The following is an 18,267-nucleotide window of genomic DNA, read 5'->3' on the forward strand; positions in this document are numbered from 1 at the left end:
TTCTCATTTCCTGACTTTGCTCCGTTATCTCTCGTGCGTGTGTACACGGCTGGCATTTCATTTTACCGATACAGATTAGCCATGGCAGTGTTGCCCTGGTCATGTGATTTATATTTTTTCCTCCGATGTAGGATTGGTGGAGTAGTATCTGCAGAGTGCAGTCCTTGGGAACGGCTCCTGACCCTGGATCTAAAACACTGCTTAATGTTCAGAAACCAAAACCCTTGTGCAGAACCCCTTGTTCTTAAGTGTTGATAAGTAATCTGATGAAGCTTGGAGTAGGGAATAGGTCTGTCATCTCCATACGGTTTTACCTGAACGGGAAAGAATTGCAGCCACTGGGTCAAATTACCCAATATTACTTTTATAGCTTGTGTCCTTGCAGAAGACAAGACGCTCATAAAAGAGCATCCCAGACAGTAAGACCTGTGGGATGATAATGCACAACAAAACCTTCCTCGCTGCATAGAATAGCTATTGCCGAGGATGCAATTGCTGAGCTGGTAGCGAGGAAGGTTATCAGCCATCTCTATTGCATTAGCTATAACAGTAGGACCTGTTAGTGGTGTCAGTGCAACGGGAAAGCAATACCATCAAGGTGGGAGACACAATAAATACACTGAATAATCCAAAGGCAGGGTGTCAGGCTGCGCTGTAGCAGCTTTAGCTCTCTGCCTCATAGCAATTTAGACTCTGCTTTGGAACACTCAGGTTGCTTTCACCGATGCAGCGTTTAGTTTAGCTGCTTGAATTGAATCCTGGAGAGTTTTTCCCCTCTGTGTGGTTCATTTAGGAAGGTGAGAGAAGAGCAATCACATTCAGGTGCAGAACAAAACAACCTAGTGATTCGGTCTTGGGCTTAAACTTGGGCTTGGATGCGTGTGATCCACAAAATGATTTAAAAACTAGTTATTTCTATAATTTGTACCTTTGTGCTGTCCGTGCTTGGTTGATTTCTACACACACTTGGCAGACATTTTCTTATCTTTTTTTTCATCACCGTATCTCTCACCAAAGAATAAAAACATTTTTGGACCACATTTTCAGCCATTAAGTCAATGTTTCTCTCTCTCTCTCTCTCTCTCTCTCTCTCTCTCTCTTCAATAATGTGCACTGTGAAAACAAAAAAACCTAATCGTAAACAAAGCGAAACTATCGATTTCACTCTGATTCAGGCTAGAACTTGTGGAAGCAGCCTAAGATAATGAATGCAATTTGCTCACAGTATGTTTAATACTTTGACACTCTACTCTAAGCTTTGGAAGACTCTACGAAAGTGTACAAGAAGAAGACGTTTTAAACCCAACTTATTTATACTTGCCAGCCTGAAAGTGCTTCACCCCAGTGGACTTCTGTGTACTCTAGTGGCAGGTGCAACAATAGAATCTCTTTTAAGTTGGTCTTGGAAATGTTTGGATGAAATGTATTCGTAGGTGAGTAGGAGAAGTATTGATTGTGGCCTGTAAAAAAAGACAGATGGATTTTTAAAAATGCACAGTGCGTCAAGTCTAAGAAAACGGCCCTGCTCTCTTCACATTGGAATCGTTTGAAATATTTACAGCATGCATTTTGTACGGGCTTTCGTGTTGGCTTTATTTGGTAGGCCGTTTTTTCTTTCTTTGCAAGAGAATACAGATGACAGGGTAGAAAGTATCGATTGGTGAGATGCTGAAGGGAGGAAGTCCCATGGAGACTCTCATAGAGCCTTTCATGTGAAAGCCCAATGTCTCAGAGAGTGGAGCTCAATCTCTCTGCTAGATATCACTTAAAGCAGCTGTCTATAGTGTTTAGATTCTGTTCACAGCAAGATACAGGCCCTTAGAAAGTAATACAACAGAAGCCCCTGATGTGAATATGTGGGTGTGCACATGTGCATGTCTGATTTTTTGTTGAATAGATAAGATTGTTTCTGTGATTTCATCCAACACCTGATGAGCATGTTATTGACATCCATGGACAATTGAATTAAACCATCTCCTGACCACGTGGTTGAGACGATGAGCTAGTTACCGCACTTACATCAGCGTTGTTGATTTTGGCAGCCGACCACTGTGTGTGATTGCCAAGAGGCACGGATCTATTGACATGTCACCAGGTCCCACAAAGCAAATCACACAAACACAACAAAATGTATCTGGGCAGCAAAACACAATACCCAACCTTACGACTGTTTGTGACAGTACAGAGAGAAAAACGTTCTCTTAATGAGCTGAATAGAATGCGTCTTTACAAGAAAGCAGAATCTCTTGTAAGGGATATATTCCTCATTACGTTCCCATGAGACAGGTTTGCTTTTGCTTTTTGATTTGGCTTTGATTAAGAGACGCTAGATGGATGCAGGGTCTGTGCAGTTCAAAACCCTCCTCTAGTCTGTCTGCTACGTCTAACTAGAAATGCTTCTGCACCCCTCGTAGAGATGTAATCATCTTTAACCTCAGGGGTTGATAGAAATGTTGGCATCATTTCAGACCAGATGCAGCGAGCCATCTCCAATACTGTCTGTGTCCTCTGATAACGCTGTGAGGAACTGTACTATGTAGCTCCAGTTGTGGGTGATTATTTAAATTATACCAAGCAAAACTGAAAACTTGGGGAAGGGAGGTTGTTATATGTGTAGAAGACAATGGCAGACAGGCTGTAGAGTATAGACAGGTATGAATATGCCACAATGCCACAAAGTGATCTAAAATCTTCTTGTGGTTTTGGGAAACATTAAAGATATGGATATAATACAATAGCGCTATCTGTATATGGAACAAACAGGCAGACTAGTTCGAAGCACCAAAGCCCTGGCTAGGCATTTACTACATTGGTGCATTGTACATTCAGACAATGTATTTTTATCCAGTTACATGCCTAATACAGATGTATGTTAAAATATGTATCCTTTTGCAGACTTTCTCTCAGTTTCAGCTTGTCAGCTACTGAGCAACATCCAGTTCAGTTAAACTCCTTCCCCCAATAATACAGTATGTGAAGATATTGGCTCAAGATTATCCTGGCTATCAGACAAGGTTATCAGTCTGAGAACACCCAAGTCAGAGCGAGATTACTAAAGCAAACAAAGTAGAGCAAGAGAGAGATAGAGAGAGCGGATATGTGTGGATGATCCCTGTGTGTTAGCTTGCTGTTTCTACACACTGTTTTTTTTTCACTTGAAGGATTTAATGGCATCGTGCAGGTCAGAGCAAATTGATTTGATCAGAATGGAATGAGAGGCTGAAGAAGATAAAGAAAAAATGTGTTACTGCCATGCTCATTTCAGACATTCCACGTATCACATACAGGCGAGACACACACACACACACGCACACACGTACAGGCGAGACACACACACACACACGCACACACGTACACACACACACACACACACACACACCAGGCACTCGCCATCGTAATAGAATAGAGAATCATGGTGTTTATCTGGTCTAATGGACCTGAAATGTGGATATAGAGAGAAAGGCCATTGTTCAGAGTGTGCTTTGACAAGATAATTAGTAACTTTTATTTCAGGAATGTCTAATTATCATGGCTGTGGTCTTTGATAGCCACTGACCAGCTCTTCTCTAGCTTCTCATAATGTAGGCCTTGTTCCTTATCTTCAAAGCTTGTCTAAAGGCTCTTATGTCTATTTGCAATTAAAATATTAATGCACATTTACTGCAATCTTCAGACTAGTTTGACAAAAAAAATGGTGTAATTTTCATGAAACAATCTGCCAGTTATTGACACTACCTAACAGATGTTGTAAAGGCTGTGACACACCATGCATCGCCAAAAAACCAGCGCCAACCAAGGCCAGCTAACGATCATCTCCCGTTGCATTATCATTGCCTCATCATTGCCTCACCATTACCTCACATCATGCACTCAAGCACACCGGAAAGATATCTACAGAAAACACGAACTTGCGTCCTGCTCCTGAGTGAAAGACAAGTCTCTGTCTGTATCAGGAGGTGGCAGTGATCTATATTCATATTTTGAAAAAGAACCCAGAAGAAACTGTTTTTGATGAAGCTGTAATAATATATAATTACTTATTAAATATTGAGTAACTTATTAAATATTGAGTAACTGATACCAATTATGGTCCATATGGTCCATATAGACCTTTGGTATTCCGACATACTGTTTAGTGCAGTACTGTTTAGGGATGTACCCAAACAAACTAGCCTAGCTGCCTCTGTAAATCTCTTTAAACAGTCTGCTTATGCAGCTCATACATTGAGGAGAGGTTTAGAATTAATACAATGATCAGCTATAACATTAAAATGACTGACAATTGACGTGCATAACACTGATTATTTTGTTACAGTGGCACAGGGTGATGCTTTGGGCAATGTTTTGCTGGGAAACCGTGGGTCCTGGCATTCATGTCGATCTTACTTTGACACCTGCCACCTACCTAAACAATGTTGCAGACCAAGTACACCTCTTTATGGCCACAGTATGCCTTAATTGCAGGGGCCTCTTTCAGCAGCATACTGCTCCCTGCCACGCTGTAAAAATTGTCCAGGAATGGTTTGAGGAACGTGTTAGTGACTTGGCCTTTAAATTCCCCAGACCTCAATCTGTTAAGCATCTGTAGGATGTGCTGGACCCTTTCCATGGAGGCCTCAACTTACAGGACTTAAAGGATGTGCTGCTAACATTTTAGTGTCAGATACCACAGGATACCTTGTGTCCATGCCTCGTTGGGTCAGAGCTGTTTCGACTCCACAAGGGGGACCTACACAATATTAGTCAGGTGGTTTTAATGTTATGGATGATTGGTGTAAGTAGATTAGCAAAAGTAGGGCAGCACTGTGGCGCATCGAGTGGCGTTCATGCCCAGTGTTCCCGGGATCGGTTCCAGATCCATCATGACCCCGACCAGAAAAAAGTGCTTATTGAAGATGAGTGAACAAAAGTAATACTTGGTGTGCTTTCTTTGTTGATTCCGTTTTTCCTTTTCCTGCAGTGATTCACTATGCTGGACAGACAAACAGACACCTTGCTACACAATTGATTCTACTGACCTACAGGCTACAATGTCTAAGGGCTTTAAAACATAGCTCATAAACTTTAGTGGAAAGCCATCACATTACAAAGAGGTGTTTTTTGAGCCTTCAATAGTCTTAAATTCATTATCAGGTTGGCATACGTGTTAGAATATGATAAAACTGAGATGCAGTCCTCTAGAACTAGATGTCTGAGATGCACCATAAAGAGATTTGAACCAGAAACCATGTAGCGTGGAACAAAATAGATTGTTTACCGCTCCAGCAAAGCTTTTGGAATTCATTAGTTTGAAAGGCAAAAATCCCGGAGGACCTTTAGAAAAAAGCAAAATAAGTTTTCATTTTGATTGGTGTTTTTGATTGGTGGCCAGGGGCTTACATGCCACATGAGTCCTTTCAAGTGTATACACAGTGAAAGATCAACTATAATCCCGCCGAATGAATGCGATTTGCCAGTGGATGAAACTTGATATCTCTTCAGGAAAGCAGTTTATCTAATAAGATTCTGTCTCTCTTTCACTTTGGTGGAGGAAACGCTCGACACTGTCAACAAAGTAGAACTCAGAGTCTTGCTGCGATTCTGTTGTGGCAGTCGTGTAGGTGATGACAGCTTTCTCCCCCTACAAGTGCTCATATTACATGCATCTTGCAGTGATCACATCCAAATTCTGACAAGGTGTCAAAAGCCTGTAGGACTTGGAAACATATATATTTACAAGGAATCATAACATTAGACTGAAGAAGGATGATAAATAACATACAGCCTAGTGCTCTTGGGTATATTCATAGCAAAACCGGAAAAGGATTTATTTTTGCATTTCATAAAGATTTGACTATATTGAAGACTTTATGCCTTCCAGGGAAGAATGTTGATTCTTCAAATCCTCTGTCCAATTCGCAGAAAGTCACGCCAAGTTTGGAACAATATTTGAGGAGTTCTCTGAGGCGTTAAAGTAAAGCTGTGTCTTATTACGGCTCACTGTTGTGTCCCTCACGTGGTTATGATATAAAAATCTGAATGAAGTGAATGCCAATCATAACTGGGTCATATTCCTCTGCTGTATGTAATGCAAATGGAACCGGCAATGCAAACATTCAAATCACAACCCACAATGAAAAGCAATTTTATGGGTCTGTTTGTATCCTTGTGATTGAACGAGCTTTAGAGGTCCATAAGATTGCACCACTGCTCATCTTTCCCTGCTCATTAATGAACTAAAGGACCCGCATTGTAGATACCTTCAGATCTTGTGCATACCCGGAAGCTATTGTTAACATTGCGGCTGGGTCGTATTGCTCTTCATCTTCATGCTGAGGTGCTCTGAGTGACAGAGATATTGAATTCAGGCCAGTAAGCGGTGATTATACTCTACCATGGGAACCTGCAGAGAGGGAATTAGATTAATTGCTGCTTATACAGCGTTAATACTCCACAGTGACAGGCCCCATGTTTGAACACTAGTGGACTTCTTTCTGCTGACAGAGATTGATGATGACTCTTCTATTAGAATTGCGTGTGTGCTTTCCCTCAGTTAATCAACGCTATGTGTTCATTTTTTTCCTCAGGAGACTGTAACTTCGAAAGGCCCTACTCAGAGTGTGGCTACAGCCAAGGCAAAGATGACGACTTTGACTGGGAACAGGTCAACACGAAGCTGAGGCCATCGACAGACCCCTGGATACCAGCAGGTCAGTTAAATCTAGCAGTCACAGTTCACACTTGCACCATTTTCCAGACCTGAGGACATTTCAGTATGATTGCACAAGTTGGTTCCTTCAAACTGGGAAATGGTACAGGAATCTGAGCTGTGGTCCACCAGAAATGGTTGTCTGAGGCCCATGAAAATAGTACACTTATGGAGCCAAATCATGTGATTGGTTGGACATTGTTACATTACTTGGCAGTGAAAAGCATTACATTGGTTGGACTTATCACATTACAATTGCAGTAAAAAGTTTATTGTGGTCTTTAAAGGTGTAGAAATGGGTCGGTGGTAGCTCAGTGATTAAGCTATACACCTTCTGATTGGCAGAACATGAGTTCAAATCCAGTCACTGCTGGGGCCCCTAGTGCTCACTTGTGGAAATGTGATAAATCACTCAGGATAAGGGTGTCTGCTAAAAGCCCAAAATGAAACGGAGCCAGGAATGTGTTCAAATGGTGAATTGTTTCGTATTTACAGTGCATGTGCATCTTCAACTGAAAAGCTTCACCCAAACGTTCAAGCAAAAGTTAAGACAGGTCGGGAAAAGTCATGTTTTCTCCCTTTTCCAAAAAATGTTCACTTCTAAAATGCACTGATTGAAAAGTAGTTCATCAAAATCAAAACTGATCCTGGATTCAGTCAATTGTAAAAACAGCTATACACACCATTTGCATGTGCTTCTGCTAAAGAAAAAAAGTATTTCAATTATCCAGTTTGTTTGGAATCTAAGGATCTGTGTAGACTTATGGTTTCATCACTTCAGGTGCCTTCATCAGATGTTGAGGCTTAAATATAAAATGCAAGATTCAAGCTGCTACAGTACAACATGTGTACACCATAGATACACAAATACAAAAATCCCAACAGTTCCACTAGACTCACATATGTTGTCCTCATTCCCAGTACCAAATTAGTGGCTGAGCGTAAGAAGGGTCTGGTTGAATGTTTCCTCACTGGTATGTATCTCGGCTCAGTGTGTCTTCATCAATCCTTCTGGTTTGTTAGGTGTTTAATTCATTAGCACTGTGGAGCCTGGGATGTTGTGGCATTTAGGGTAAATGTTGTGTTTTGTGACTCTCCTGAGTCATCTCAGCATACCTGGCTTTCCATATCTTAAAGTTCAAATTCTAATGTGGTCAAAAATGGCAAAATCTGGAGAGTGGAACATTCCACTGTATTCATCAAAATGGCATTACATTAAATTAGACCGTAGCCTATCTGCAAACCTGCAAGCTTATCTAATTTAAACTACACTAGCACGTTCAAATAGTACTTGTTAATAACATTTTCAGTCCAGTGACTATGCTGCTTTAAAGAGCTCATTGCGTTATGGTGCACGAACGTGCCTATTCATGGCACTGCAGAGAGCCTTCAAGATCCTGAAGTTTGTGACTATAAAAGGCTACAAAAGATAAACCCACAGTGGTTCATGTGTGAGCTGAGCGTACACGAATTAACATACGACATAAAGAAAATACTACACACATCATGAAATGGTTAAAGAATTAAAAGCTTCATCTGTGAATCAGGGTAAGTAAAAATGAAAATGAACTGTATTTTGAGCAAAGGTGCATTTACTCTGGGGCACTGTTAAATCAATCCAATTAAATATTAATTTTCCATCATGATACTCAGTAGAATTTTATATTCTACTAATTATCTCCTTTATTATATTAATTTGCCCAATAGATTAAACAGCTTGTGAAGCACTATGCAATACCACAGAAGACTTTTACAACATGTGCATGACTCATTTCTCAAGCATCAGGGCAAGTGCTTTCCCCTTAGCTCAAATCTGAGGCACATGACTGATCAAAGATGCACTTTGTCACACCCTAATAAACTTGGCCATTAGACCCCGCAATATTGCTCCAGCTCTTAAATCTGATGCCTAACCACGCGCAAGCACCACCTTCATTGACTCCTCCAAAGCAATTGCAGCTGCAGAATTAATTGCGAGGTCTTGGCTAATTTCATCTCGCCTCTGTCAGCACGTACCACTGACTCTCAGAGAAATTACCTGACAACAGAGAACAGGCAGGAGAGGACCAAAAAAAAATGGGAAGTGTTTACCTTTCTGCCATAATTGATTTATGTTTCCCTGCCAGGAGGCAGCAGAAGGTTAAATCCCAGCCTGGTGGTGGGGCAGTGACCTACATGTTAGATGCTGCTCCATGCATTTCATATCACTGATCCCGCATCCAAAAGAGATGCTGCTTTTGAATGTGTTATTGTTGTTGCTAGGAAAGTGATTCTTTTGGCATGAAATGGGGACAGTTATAGATGCTTCCACCCTGCTGTCTCCCCTCACTGCTTTTCTTCTTAGTCACTATGTCCAGTGTGTTTTGTGCTTTAAGAAGTCCAGCAATGAATGGATGCACTTTCTTCATTCCAGAGATTCAGTGACCATGACAGCTCTCCCACCACTTTCCACCCGCTCTAGCCATGAAATGCCATGGCAACGTAATGAAAGTGGTTTTTGGTGGTAATCAATACCTGAAGCTCATATAAGCGTGGCAAGTCAGTCTGAAATAGTTCATTCTCCCCAATATATATGACAGGCCTTATCTATTTGACTCTATTTCACTGCTTGGGAGGTCAGGACTCTTATATGATATATTGGTCTTTTTCATTTGGTGTATATCAGCCATGGCTACAAGGACTGAGTCCATGAAAGCACCAATATCCTCTTGCTGTTGCATGTCCCAACATTGCATACTTTCTACAAGAAAAGACAGCAGCTGGCATGGTTCTCCTTCTAGTCACCATTAAAGTAATGTCCTCCAAGGGAAGGCAGAACATTTAAGGTTTCTTTTATTTCTCATTAGCTTCTTGATGATAGCATGCCCCCTGGCCACATAATAAATCAAATGGCCCTGCTTGGGAATGTGGGACAGGGACTGTGAGGGAGAAACAGGACAAGGTGGTCAGTGTTCAGAAAAGTGGCCTGGTTTTTCTATGGCCTCTTACCTTCTATTAAAAGACTGGCAGTCTAAACCTACATGTAACTTCAACATAGTTGTAGTTTTAGACTTCACAATTAAAGAGATTTTGCAATCACTGACCTGAAGCTTAGAGCCCACATGGTCAAACGAGACATTCTGTGCTAGTGACCGGAAGGCTGTGAGTTACCAGTGAGCCCCAAGACTTTGTCAGCTGCTCAGACGTGTGCTTGGATTCGGTCCCACCTCACTAGTCAGTTGCTTTAAATAAAAGCGTCTGCCAAATAATGCCCCATTTTGATTGGGGGGAGGTCATCTCCATTGGATTCTCAGTGGTTCTGATTTGCCTGTTCTGGGTATGGTGTCAGGTTCGGGCTAACATGCCAACAGTCATGCTGCTCTTGTAACAGGTGAACACCACAACCCCTAACACACACTTTCACTCTTTTTTTTCCTCTTACACATGCATGTGAAAGATTAAAATGTTAAAGTTAGGACTGCTGTAAATCCTCTTGACCTTTTCTGTATATTAAACTTAGTAAGCTGGTTTGGAGCTGTTTGTATCAGACCTGTAGTATCGTGGGTTCCAAAGAGTGTAGAGATTTAACATTTTATCACTGAGGTGAAGATCCATTATGGCTTTAATATGAAGAGCTCATTAAAGGTGAAAGGGGGCAGTGGTACTTGTTGCTGCCTTACAGCTCCAGAGAGCTCAGGTTTGATCCTGAGCTCAGGTTACTGTTAGTGTCCTGTTCTGCATGTTCTCCCTGTGTGGATCTCATTTGGGTTATCTGGTTTTCCCCTACCTCCTAAAGGAGAAAGCCAGCTGTCATAAATGTGAAAAATATGCCATTTATGACAGCTGAAATGACTGTGGGCCAAATGCTATGATTACGGGGTTTGGACCGGGTACAGACCTACGCAGGTTTGTATTCTTGGTGCAGAAACAGTGAATGAGAAAGTATGGAGAAAAAAAAATCCCTAGAATGTAATGCTAGTGATTTCCCCATATTTCCTCTTCACTTACGCAATACAGATAAGGTGCAAAGAGATTTGCTCCAGAATACAACAATCATCTCAAAGCCATACAGTAATAGGTATGTTTTCAACATTCACCTATCACTTTCCTACTCATCAGAGAAAGCGACTCAATCACGTAGCTCACAGATCCTGCAGGTCTTACTGTACTACAGTTAAGTAGCTCATGGCTCATAGATCATGGAAGTCATAGAAGCATCACTAGGATACTTCAGATGGTCCATCTTAAGGCTTTATTCTGACTGTATTACATAGCATATGTTGTAATGAAGTTTATTAGTAGAATATGTGTAGAATGTGATACTACCACACACTGGACTAAATTATGTCCTACTAGTGACATCTGATAGGCCTCTTACAACTATCTGCACAGGGCTTGCCCCTATCACATTACATTATATATATTATAGTAACACATCTGCTAACTAACTGTAATAGGCACTATAGCAGATGTCCATTCTAGTGTTTCTATAGCAGGCCAAGCCTGATCCAAAGCCGACTGAACTCTGATAGCTTCTGATAGCTTCTCGAAATCAGTCTCTTTTTCCACCAGCTCCACTTCATCTGAAAGGGAGCATGTCTCCTTAGTTAAATAATATGTATTTAATACCTTTCCCCTGTGGTGATAGAGAGGAAATATCTTTTCTCTAAAGACACTACTTTTTTGGGGGACGGAATCTACAGTATCTCTGTGGGTGGACTGTCAAGAAACCAGAAACAAATGCTAAAAAAAATATACGCACCATGCTTTTCATCATGTTTTTTGGAACCTGTTTTTGGTCATAGTCTTTTAGTTTGGGTTACATGATCAGTACCAGCATGTATTTGCTTCATAGTGCTTTCGAATGGTTTCTGTTTTCTTAAATATCAATTGAAAGGTCTTATTAATACCAGATAATTGTTATTCTTTTCAAATCTTATCACATTATTACTTCACCTTTTTGTGTCAAACACTTGCCTACACGAGGTAATCGGTTTTTCAGGTTACCTTTTATTCTTATAATGATTCTCGTAACTCACGATCATGGTGAAGTGCAGCAGCATGACCAAATGGATCTCTTATATCTGGCCAGAAGACATGGTACTTATGCAATAAGCAAGGCTAGATGTCTGAGGGTGGTGCAGAGTAGAAGTGCTCGGCTCAGAGCCCGCGCTTATTAATGTTTTAAATCTGCCATGTTATCAGGGCAAGCACAGCTGCTCACAAGTAAATAAAGTGAACATTGCAGTTCAGTCCGACACAGTGGCCCTTTTATGTGTCTGCACAATAACGGCAGCACAAAACTGCGCTCTGGCACATCATTTGGGAGCACCGCCCAGAGCCGGCCAATGTAAGCACCCGGCAACAAAATAGGCACTGGACATGAATGATGTCGGATGCCAGATATGAAAATAGATTTACTCATATGCAGATTTATATATAGATGCCCACCATTTGCTGTTGCCTATTTATGTGTCATGCTTGCCGTGCATGTTCTATTCTTATTGGACCGCTTCCCTGGAAGAGCCCTAGGAAGACGGGATTGATAAACATGTCCATTGAAGCCTTGGAGCAGTGTACTTGGCATCCTTTGCAATACATCAGCAAAAATGCTGACAGCTAATGTTTTTGGCTACAGTCTTGCTTACAGGACTTAATTAAAGTGACCAATGCCAGATACAGAATAATGTATTTCACTCACCACTGAAGCACAGACCTATCCACACATCCCTCAGACTCACACTTTAACACCCTTTTACTCTAGTAAACAGTCCTTTTCAACTCAGATAGTGCCAATGCTGGGAACCAGTAGATAATTTTAAGAACTTCTTACTTATTTTTCCCATATATATTATAAGGATAATAACTACAGAAAGTTTAAGTCAGTTTTTTGAGAAGGTATTTTACCCTCCATAAGCAATGTTTTTGATGTGTATCAAAGAGACACATTTAAAGATGACGATTACACATAAGACAACAGATTACACTCAACAACTGGCTAGCCCTACAGTAGCTGTGCTCAAAATACAGATAAGCAATGTCAAGCTAGAAGTCTATAATCAGTATTGAAGTAAAACTAGAGTGAATGTGTAAACAAGAACACACGGTTTGACCTTATCAATACAAATAGCTCAAAAAGACTTAACAACAGTACAACAAACAATAGGGTATACACAGGCAAACTAATCAAGGACTAACATAGAACAGGTGAACACTATCAAGTAACAAACCAATGACAGGATAGGAGTGGAGACAAGACTAAAACAGAAACACAGGCAGAGGTCATATAAGAAATAATGCACATGACAAACCCCAAAACAAAGACACAAGGCATGAAATTAATGCTCACTGAACTGGCAATGCATGCTGAAAGAGAGAATTTGTGATACTGGTTTGCCTCCTCTGCAGACTGTGTCATTTTCAATTTGTCATTTCTCCCATCTTGTTCCTGTCTGTCCAATGGTGGTCTATTGCTGTATAGAGTGTGCATAGAGTAAAGGGACCGGTCCAAAGCCACTGACATGACCGGTTCATGGTTCCAGATCAGCAGCGTGATGGTCCTGGAGCCAATTTTGCTGTTGAGAACAATCTCTTTAGCTGGTTTCTTGTGGAAAAGGGCTACCAGCCACTCTTATTCTCTTTAATACTTCAGTGTTTTCAACAGTCACCAGCACACTTTGCTTCTGTGACCTCTGTCCAGCTTTCTCCACAGAGGTCATCAGATTAGCTGCTGTATTTCCCATCGGCTCTCTTCTTTGACCTCGAACTTTTTATCCATTCCTCTAGGAATCCTTCCAGCCACTACCTGACTCACCCCAGACAGCCTGGGTGGGGTGGCTAATTGCTCATACAATATTTGTTAGAGAGGGTAACTTGGCCTCTAGGAAGGTTTCAGAGTGCAAATTATGCAAAGGAGCAAAAATGGAGGGTGGGGGGTGGAAGTGTGTGTGGGATATATATGTGTTGTATAAGTGGCAAGGCAGATTCTTCCCAGGGGAGATGAGATGACACGATAGCCCATCAGAGGCTGGGGGAATAATTGGGAGCAGCAAGTGAATAAAGATGACTTTATTACATTACGACATGTCACAGTGCCGCGCACACAGCATTGAAAGAAGCTCACGTACACACCTGTACAAAAAAAGCAACACACTGCTGTTTATGGCCCCTTGTGATTAAAGACCTTGCTTTCATAAGCCAAATAACTGACATCTGCCAGGCTAATGCTGCCATTGATGCTTTTTATTATATTAGTGGGAATTGAGGAGGGGAGAGTTGTTCTGTCTGACCTGCTGTACAGAAGCTTATCCTGAATACAGACAAGCACATAGTGAAGTGTATTACACAGAGTATCACTGACAGTAAAAGCACTGACGTCGGACCAGTTGTCCCATATCTCTATAATAGTCATTACGATATGAGTAGAAGGACGAAGCTGGAATCAACGACTGTGTCCTAGGAGGTTGTAGTTTGTCAAGGCACAGAGCACACTTTAGATATTTGATTAGTGGAATTGGGATTTAAGACTTCACCTTTTACATAGATGCCAAAAATGTTCTAGCAGCATCAGATTTTTTAGCGCTGCAGGTTATTAGCTGTGATACTTCTCATCCTCTAAAATCAATTAGCTTAATTTAAATAATTAGGGTTATTTTTGCATAGCCAGGCTTTTCCATTCCCGACACTGCATGTTTATTTGTTTTGGTATTAAAATAATATTTTAAATATTTACAGACAAGTTTTTACAGTAAAGCCTCGAGCTAGCAAAGAAATACTAGCATAACAGATGTCTATTCACATGATATACTATATGCCTACATGTTTCATTTGTCTAACAAGCTTGATTGCCTTTGGCAAAGAAAGAAGGCTAGCTATGTATATAAGAACAAAAAGTGTTTTGGGTAATGTTATAGTCGGAATAAAAGCACAACATCCTAGAAAGTAATACTCTGATTATATGATCATAGTGAATTACTATGAGACAGCAGGACCGTACTTGCGCAATTATAAAATTGGACGGCTCAGATAGGGAGGTCAGGGATTTAAATAATCATGAAACGGTAGCAGGGAACATTTTTGGTGGAGTTAGTGCAGCTAGTGTTTAACTTGTAGCTGTCTAAAGGTCAGCTCAGTTCATCATATGAAATGGCTAGATGGATTTCAGCTCCACTTGCTGGTCACATACCTCACCAGTGCCAGAGCTCCAATTCTGTACTTAACCCCTGCATATGTGTGTGGATCCTTGTGAAAATTTAATGGCATAGTGTTTTAGATAATTAAACGGCTAACATAACATGTATTTGCACAGGATTCAGCTTGAACTATTGGCCCATTGTCTCCTGAACAGCTGCTAATGCACACCAAATGGCAAACTGAAAAGGAAACACAGACACAACCCAAATAGCTTACAAAAGCGTTATATAATGCCATAGTTTATGTACTGCAATATAGAGAGGAGAACATGCCTTTGTTTGCACACGTGTCCTTTTCTGTTCCTAGCACAGTTTCCGTCTTTAGTAGAAGGCAGTGGGATTTGTTTAAGAAAGATCTGATTAGCTACCTGTTGCCTGATTGGATATGTATTTCACTAAGATTACAGTACTTGGTGCACACACACACACACCACACATACACACACAACTGTTTTATGCAGCTGGATCTCGAGTTTTACACCTGGGGTTGAACAAGCTTCACTGGTGCATGGAGATCAGCAAACCAGAGCATGAATCCAAACCCAAAACCTTCTTCTAGAAATAATGAAACCTGTATCAGACTCACAGGCTTATTTATTTCTGCTTTGTTCTGCAAGATCAAAAGTTTATATGCTGTTTATTCCATTTCAATTCACAAATTGCTAATCCTGTACCTGTATAAACCAAAGTGGGTTGGCTTTAATCTTGAATTTATTAAGTTGTGCTTGTACAGATGAGCGCAACTTCTCCTCCTCTATATCATCTCATCCGTGTCATTTTAAGACATGTATCCTAGGCATGCTGGACCCGAGAGCTGTTTCCTTCGCTCTTACGTGCGACATTGAAAACCTATTTGCGGGTCTGCTGGGTGCTGGGAACTTGGGGTTAATTTTCCGTGTCAAAAGCCCGTTATCATGACTGTGCAACCCCTCTATCACGGCAGTGGCTTTGAAAGCTGCATGTCTGTCATGAGGGAGCGGATTAATTCACCCAGATGCCATAGGCCCAGCCTTTTGATTTTCATAGTCACCAATCAGCAAGCACATGGCAGTAATTAAACCCAGTCCCACTAATTCCGCGCAAACAAACACTGATAACGCGATGAGCACCCTGTAGGGTCCCTGGCAACCCGTCTACTGCATGGAGTTTGCCATTGCACTGTTCCCCCTCACCGCCCAAGCTTATAACTAACTGAGCATGTCTTCTATCACTTTATAATGTTCTGTGAAAGTCACCCTGCTCACCCGAGGAGCTCATCATCAAAAGGACAGGCACTGAGACCAGAGTAGGGGGTTAGTGGCCTAATGGAATGGCTAATAGCGCAGGAACGACTGAACCATCGAGCAAACGCTAACATCAGCAGCAGGTGCAAGATTGGCCCTTGACAGAAACCTTTTCCCTTCAGCAGCCAGCATGTAATTTGGGTTCAGGGAGGGAGGATGCATATTTTGATTTGATCTGGGACTTGGGGTGAGCCATATCAGGAGAAAACGAGAGGACAGTGCGAAGATGGAGAAAGGCCAGAAACATACAAAAACATGCAGTTATGCTCTGGTCACCCTATTTGATAGATGCAGCTAAAATGCAATTCGAAACATTAGGCAAGGGTGGACAAATCATTAGCCTGGGCGTCTTGGCTGTTAGGTTTTTTATTTGTTGATGTCCACAGAGTACCAGAGAAAGAAAATAACCTCAGAAAATAAAGTCAGTACTTCCTATTGGCTTTTTCAAAGCAAGAAAATATGCTATGGTTAAATATAATGCACTACATGGTGGTGTGATGCACCACCTGCTGCACTAAACACATCAGCCAAAGCACAATAGCACAGTGCTATTTTTTTTTTACTAAGCGACTTAATAAGCAAGCACAGATGACATTTCACAATCAGGAACACAGGTATACAGAAACACAGATGAAAGCTGAACCAAAAAGAAGTGTAGAGCAATGTAGAGCAACCTTATGGCTAAATGTGTAGAGCCAAAATAATTATGCTAGCCATACTCAAAATAACATTTTGACTTGCAACACAAGTAGCTCATAGACAAAACATGTGACCTTTTGTTGAGGTCAGAATCAGGAGAGGAGAAGGACTATGGCTGTATAGTTGGCTTTTCTATTATGTTAGCTACCACTTAGCTAGCATAGTGAATGAGGTTTTCCAGAGAGCACACCAGAGCTTTTACTTGCCTAGGGCCTTGCCTACATCCCTGCTAGGTCAATCAGTTTTGATTCAGAAACAGGCAAAATGCATTTAAAATATTTCACAGCATTTGTTACTTGTGGAGTATCTAGTGCACCTCATCGGGAATGATGAAGCAGTCAGGACACACCCATCACTCACTCTTGTCTTATGCTCTGAAAGACATTCTCTCTCTCTTTTGGCCTGTCTTTTAGTATCTGTCGCTCTCTATATCTCTCCGAAGCCAGAATATAAAACGGTCATTCAGACCCCAGAGCAGATGGGACAGGAGACATTGCTTGAATAATAAGCAATGCCTTCTCTCACCATTATCTCCCTTTTTTTGGAAGATGCTTATTTGAATTTGTGAGAGAATAAAGCAAGAAAGCGAAGATCTTTTTAGACATAGAAGCCCACACAATGGGATCTGTTTGATTCATTTCACTCAGACATACTGCAAGGTTCAGATATAAAATGGCATTATTTTGTCAGCTGTTATATCCATGATACTATTATATCCAGGGTAATAGTGCCAAGTTATATAAAATAACACAATTATCATCATCAGGCTCCTTTTGAGGCTCCGAATAGGGAATTTCAAAACTGAATTAAATTGCTAATAGTGCAGTGTGCATGGGTGTGGAGCAGGCACCCGGCTGCGGTCAGGCCATGTGAGGCAGGGAAAATTTGTCTGATTTTCTACTTTGTGCATCCAGTTCAAGCCTCTTCATATAGGAGGTGCAGCTTGGCAGCAACAGCCTGTTTAGTTTTATTGGATTTCTGGCCCCAGGAGTGTTGCAGCCTAGAGGAAGGTAATGCTCTGGACAGAATGGATGGACATTTCTACTCCAGGTGTCCTTTTGTTTGTTCGTTCCATCCCTCCTTTTCACAGTTTTATTAATTAAAGTATCTAGTCATAGGCCATTATCAGTTCATGGCTTCTATTGTGGTAAATGCATGTGAGGACAAAACTCTTCACACACCTGAGCTGGCATTTGGGCTGGAGTAGTATGAGTGACTGTAGCAATATAAAGAGCAGCAGTGCATGCTGGTCTGGCAGTCTGAGCCGCACTGTGTTTAGTGCTGAGTTATTGCAGGGTCATGTCTATACTGAAATAAAAGTAGTCTAAAGTCACCTGCAGTGGAACAGAGACACTCAGTCAGGAGCCAGTACACACACAGGTCATGTTTATATGAATTTATCAAGGCCCCTTTTTAGGCCTTAACA

At 41.2% G+C, this 18,267-nt stretch overlaps 1 protein-coding gene across 10 annotated transcripts in view; it reads left to right on the forward strand.

Annotated features, from left to right (window-relative positions):
* Positions 1 to 18,267, forward strand: part of ptprma (protein tyrosine phosphatase receptor type Ma) — a 195,183-nt gene that overhangs the window by 37,941 nt on the left and 138,975 nt on the right. For all 10 annotated transcript variants that reach the window (XM_058394863.1, XM_058394872.1, XM_058394910.1 and 7 more), the window contains exon 2: positions 6,567 to 6,689. In XM_058394863.1, coding sequence (XP_058250846.1) covers positions 6,567 to 6,689 — 123 coding nt within the window. The remainder of the gene's footprint in view (positions 1 to 6,566; positions 6,690 to 18,267) is intronic.

The sequence above is a fragment of the Hemibagrus wyckioides genome, linkage group LG01 (assembly GCF_019097595.1).
Source record: "Hemibagrus wyckioides isolate EC202008001 linkage group LG01, SWU_Hwy_1.0, whole genome shotgun sequence".
Classification (NCBI taxonomy): Eukaryota; Metazoa; Chordata; class Actinopteri; order Siluriformes; family Bagridae; genus Hemibagrus; species Hemibagrus wyckioides.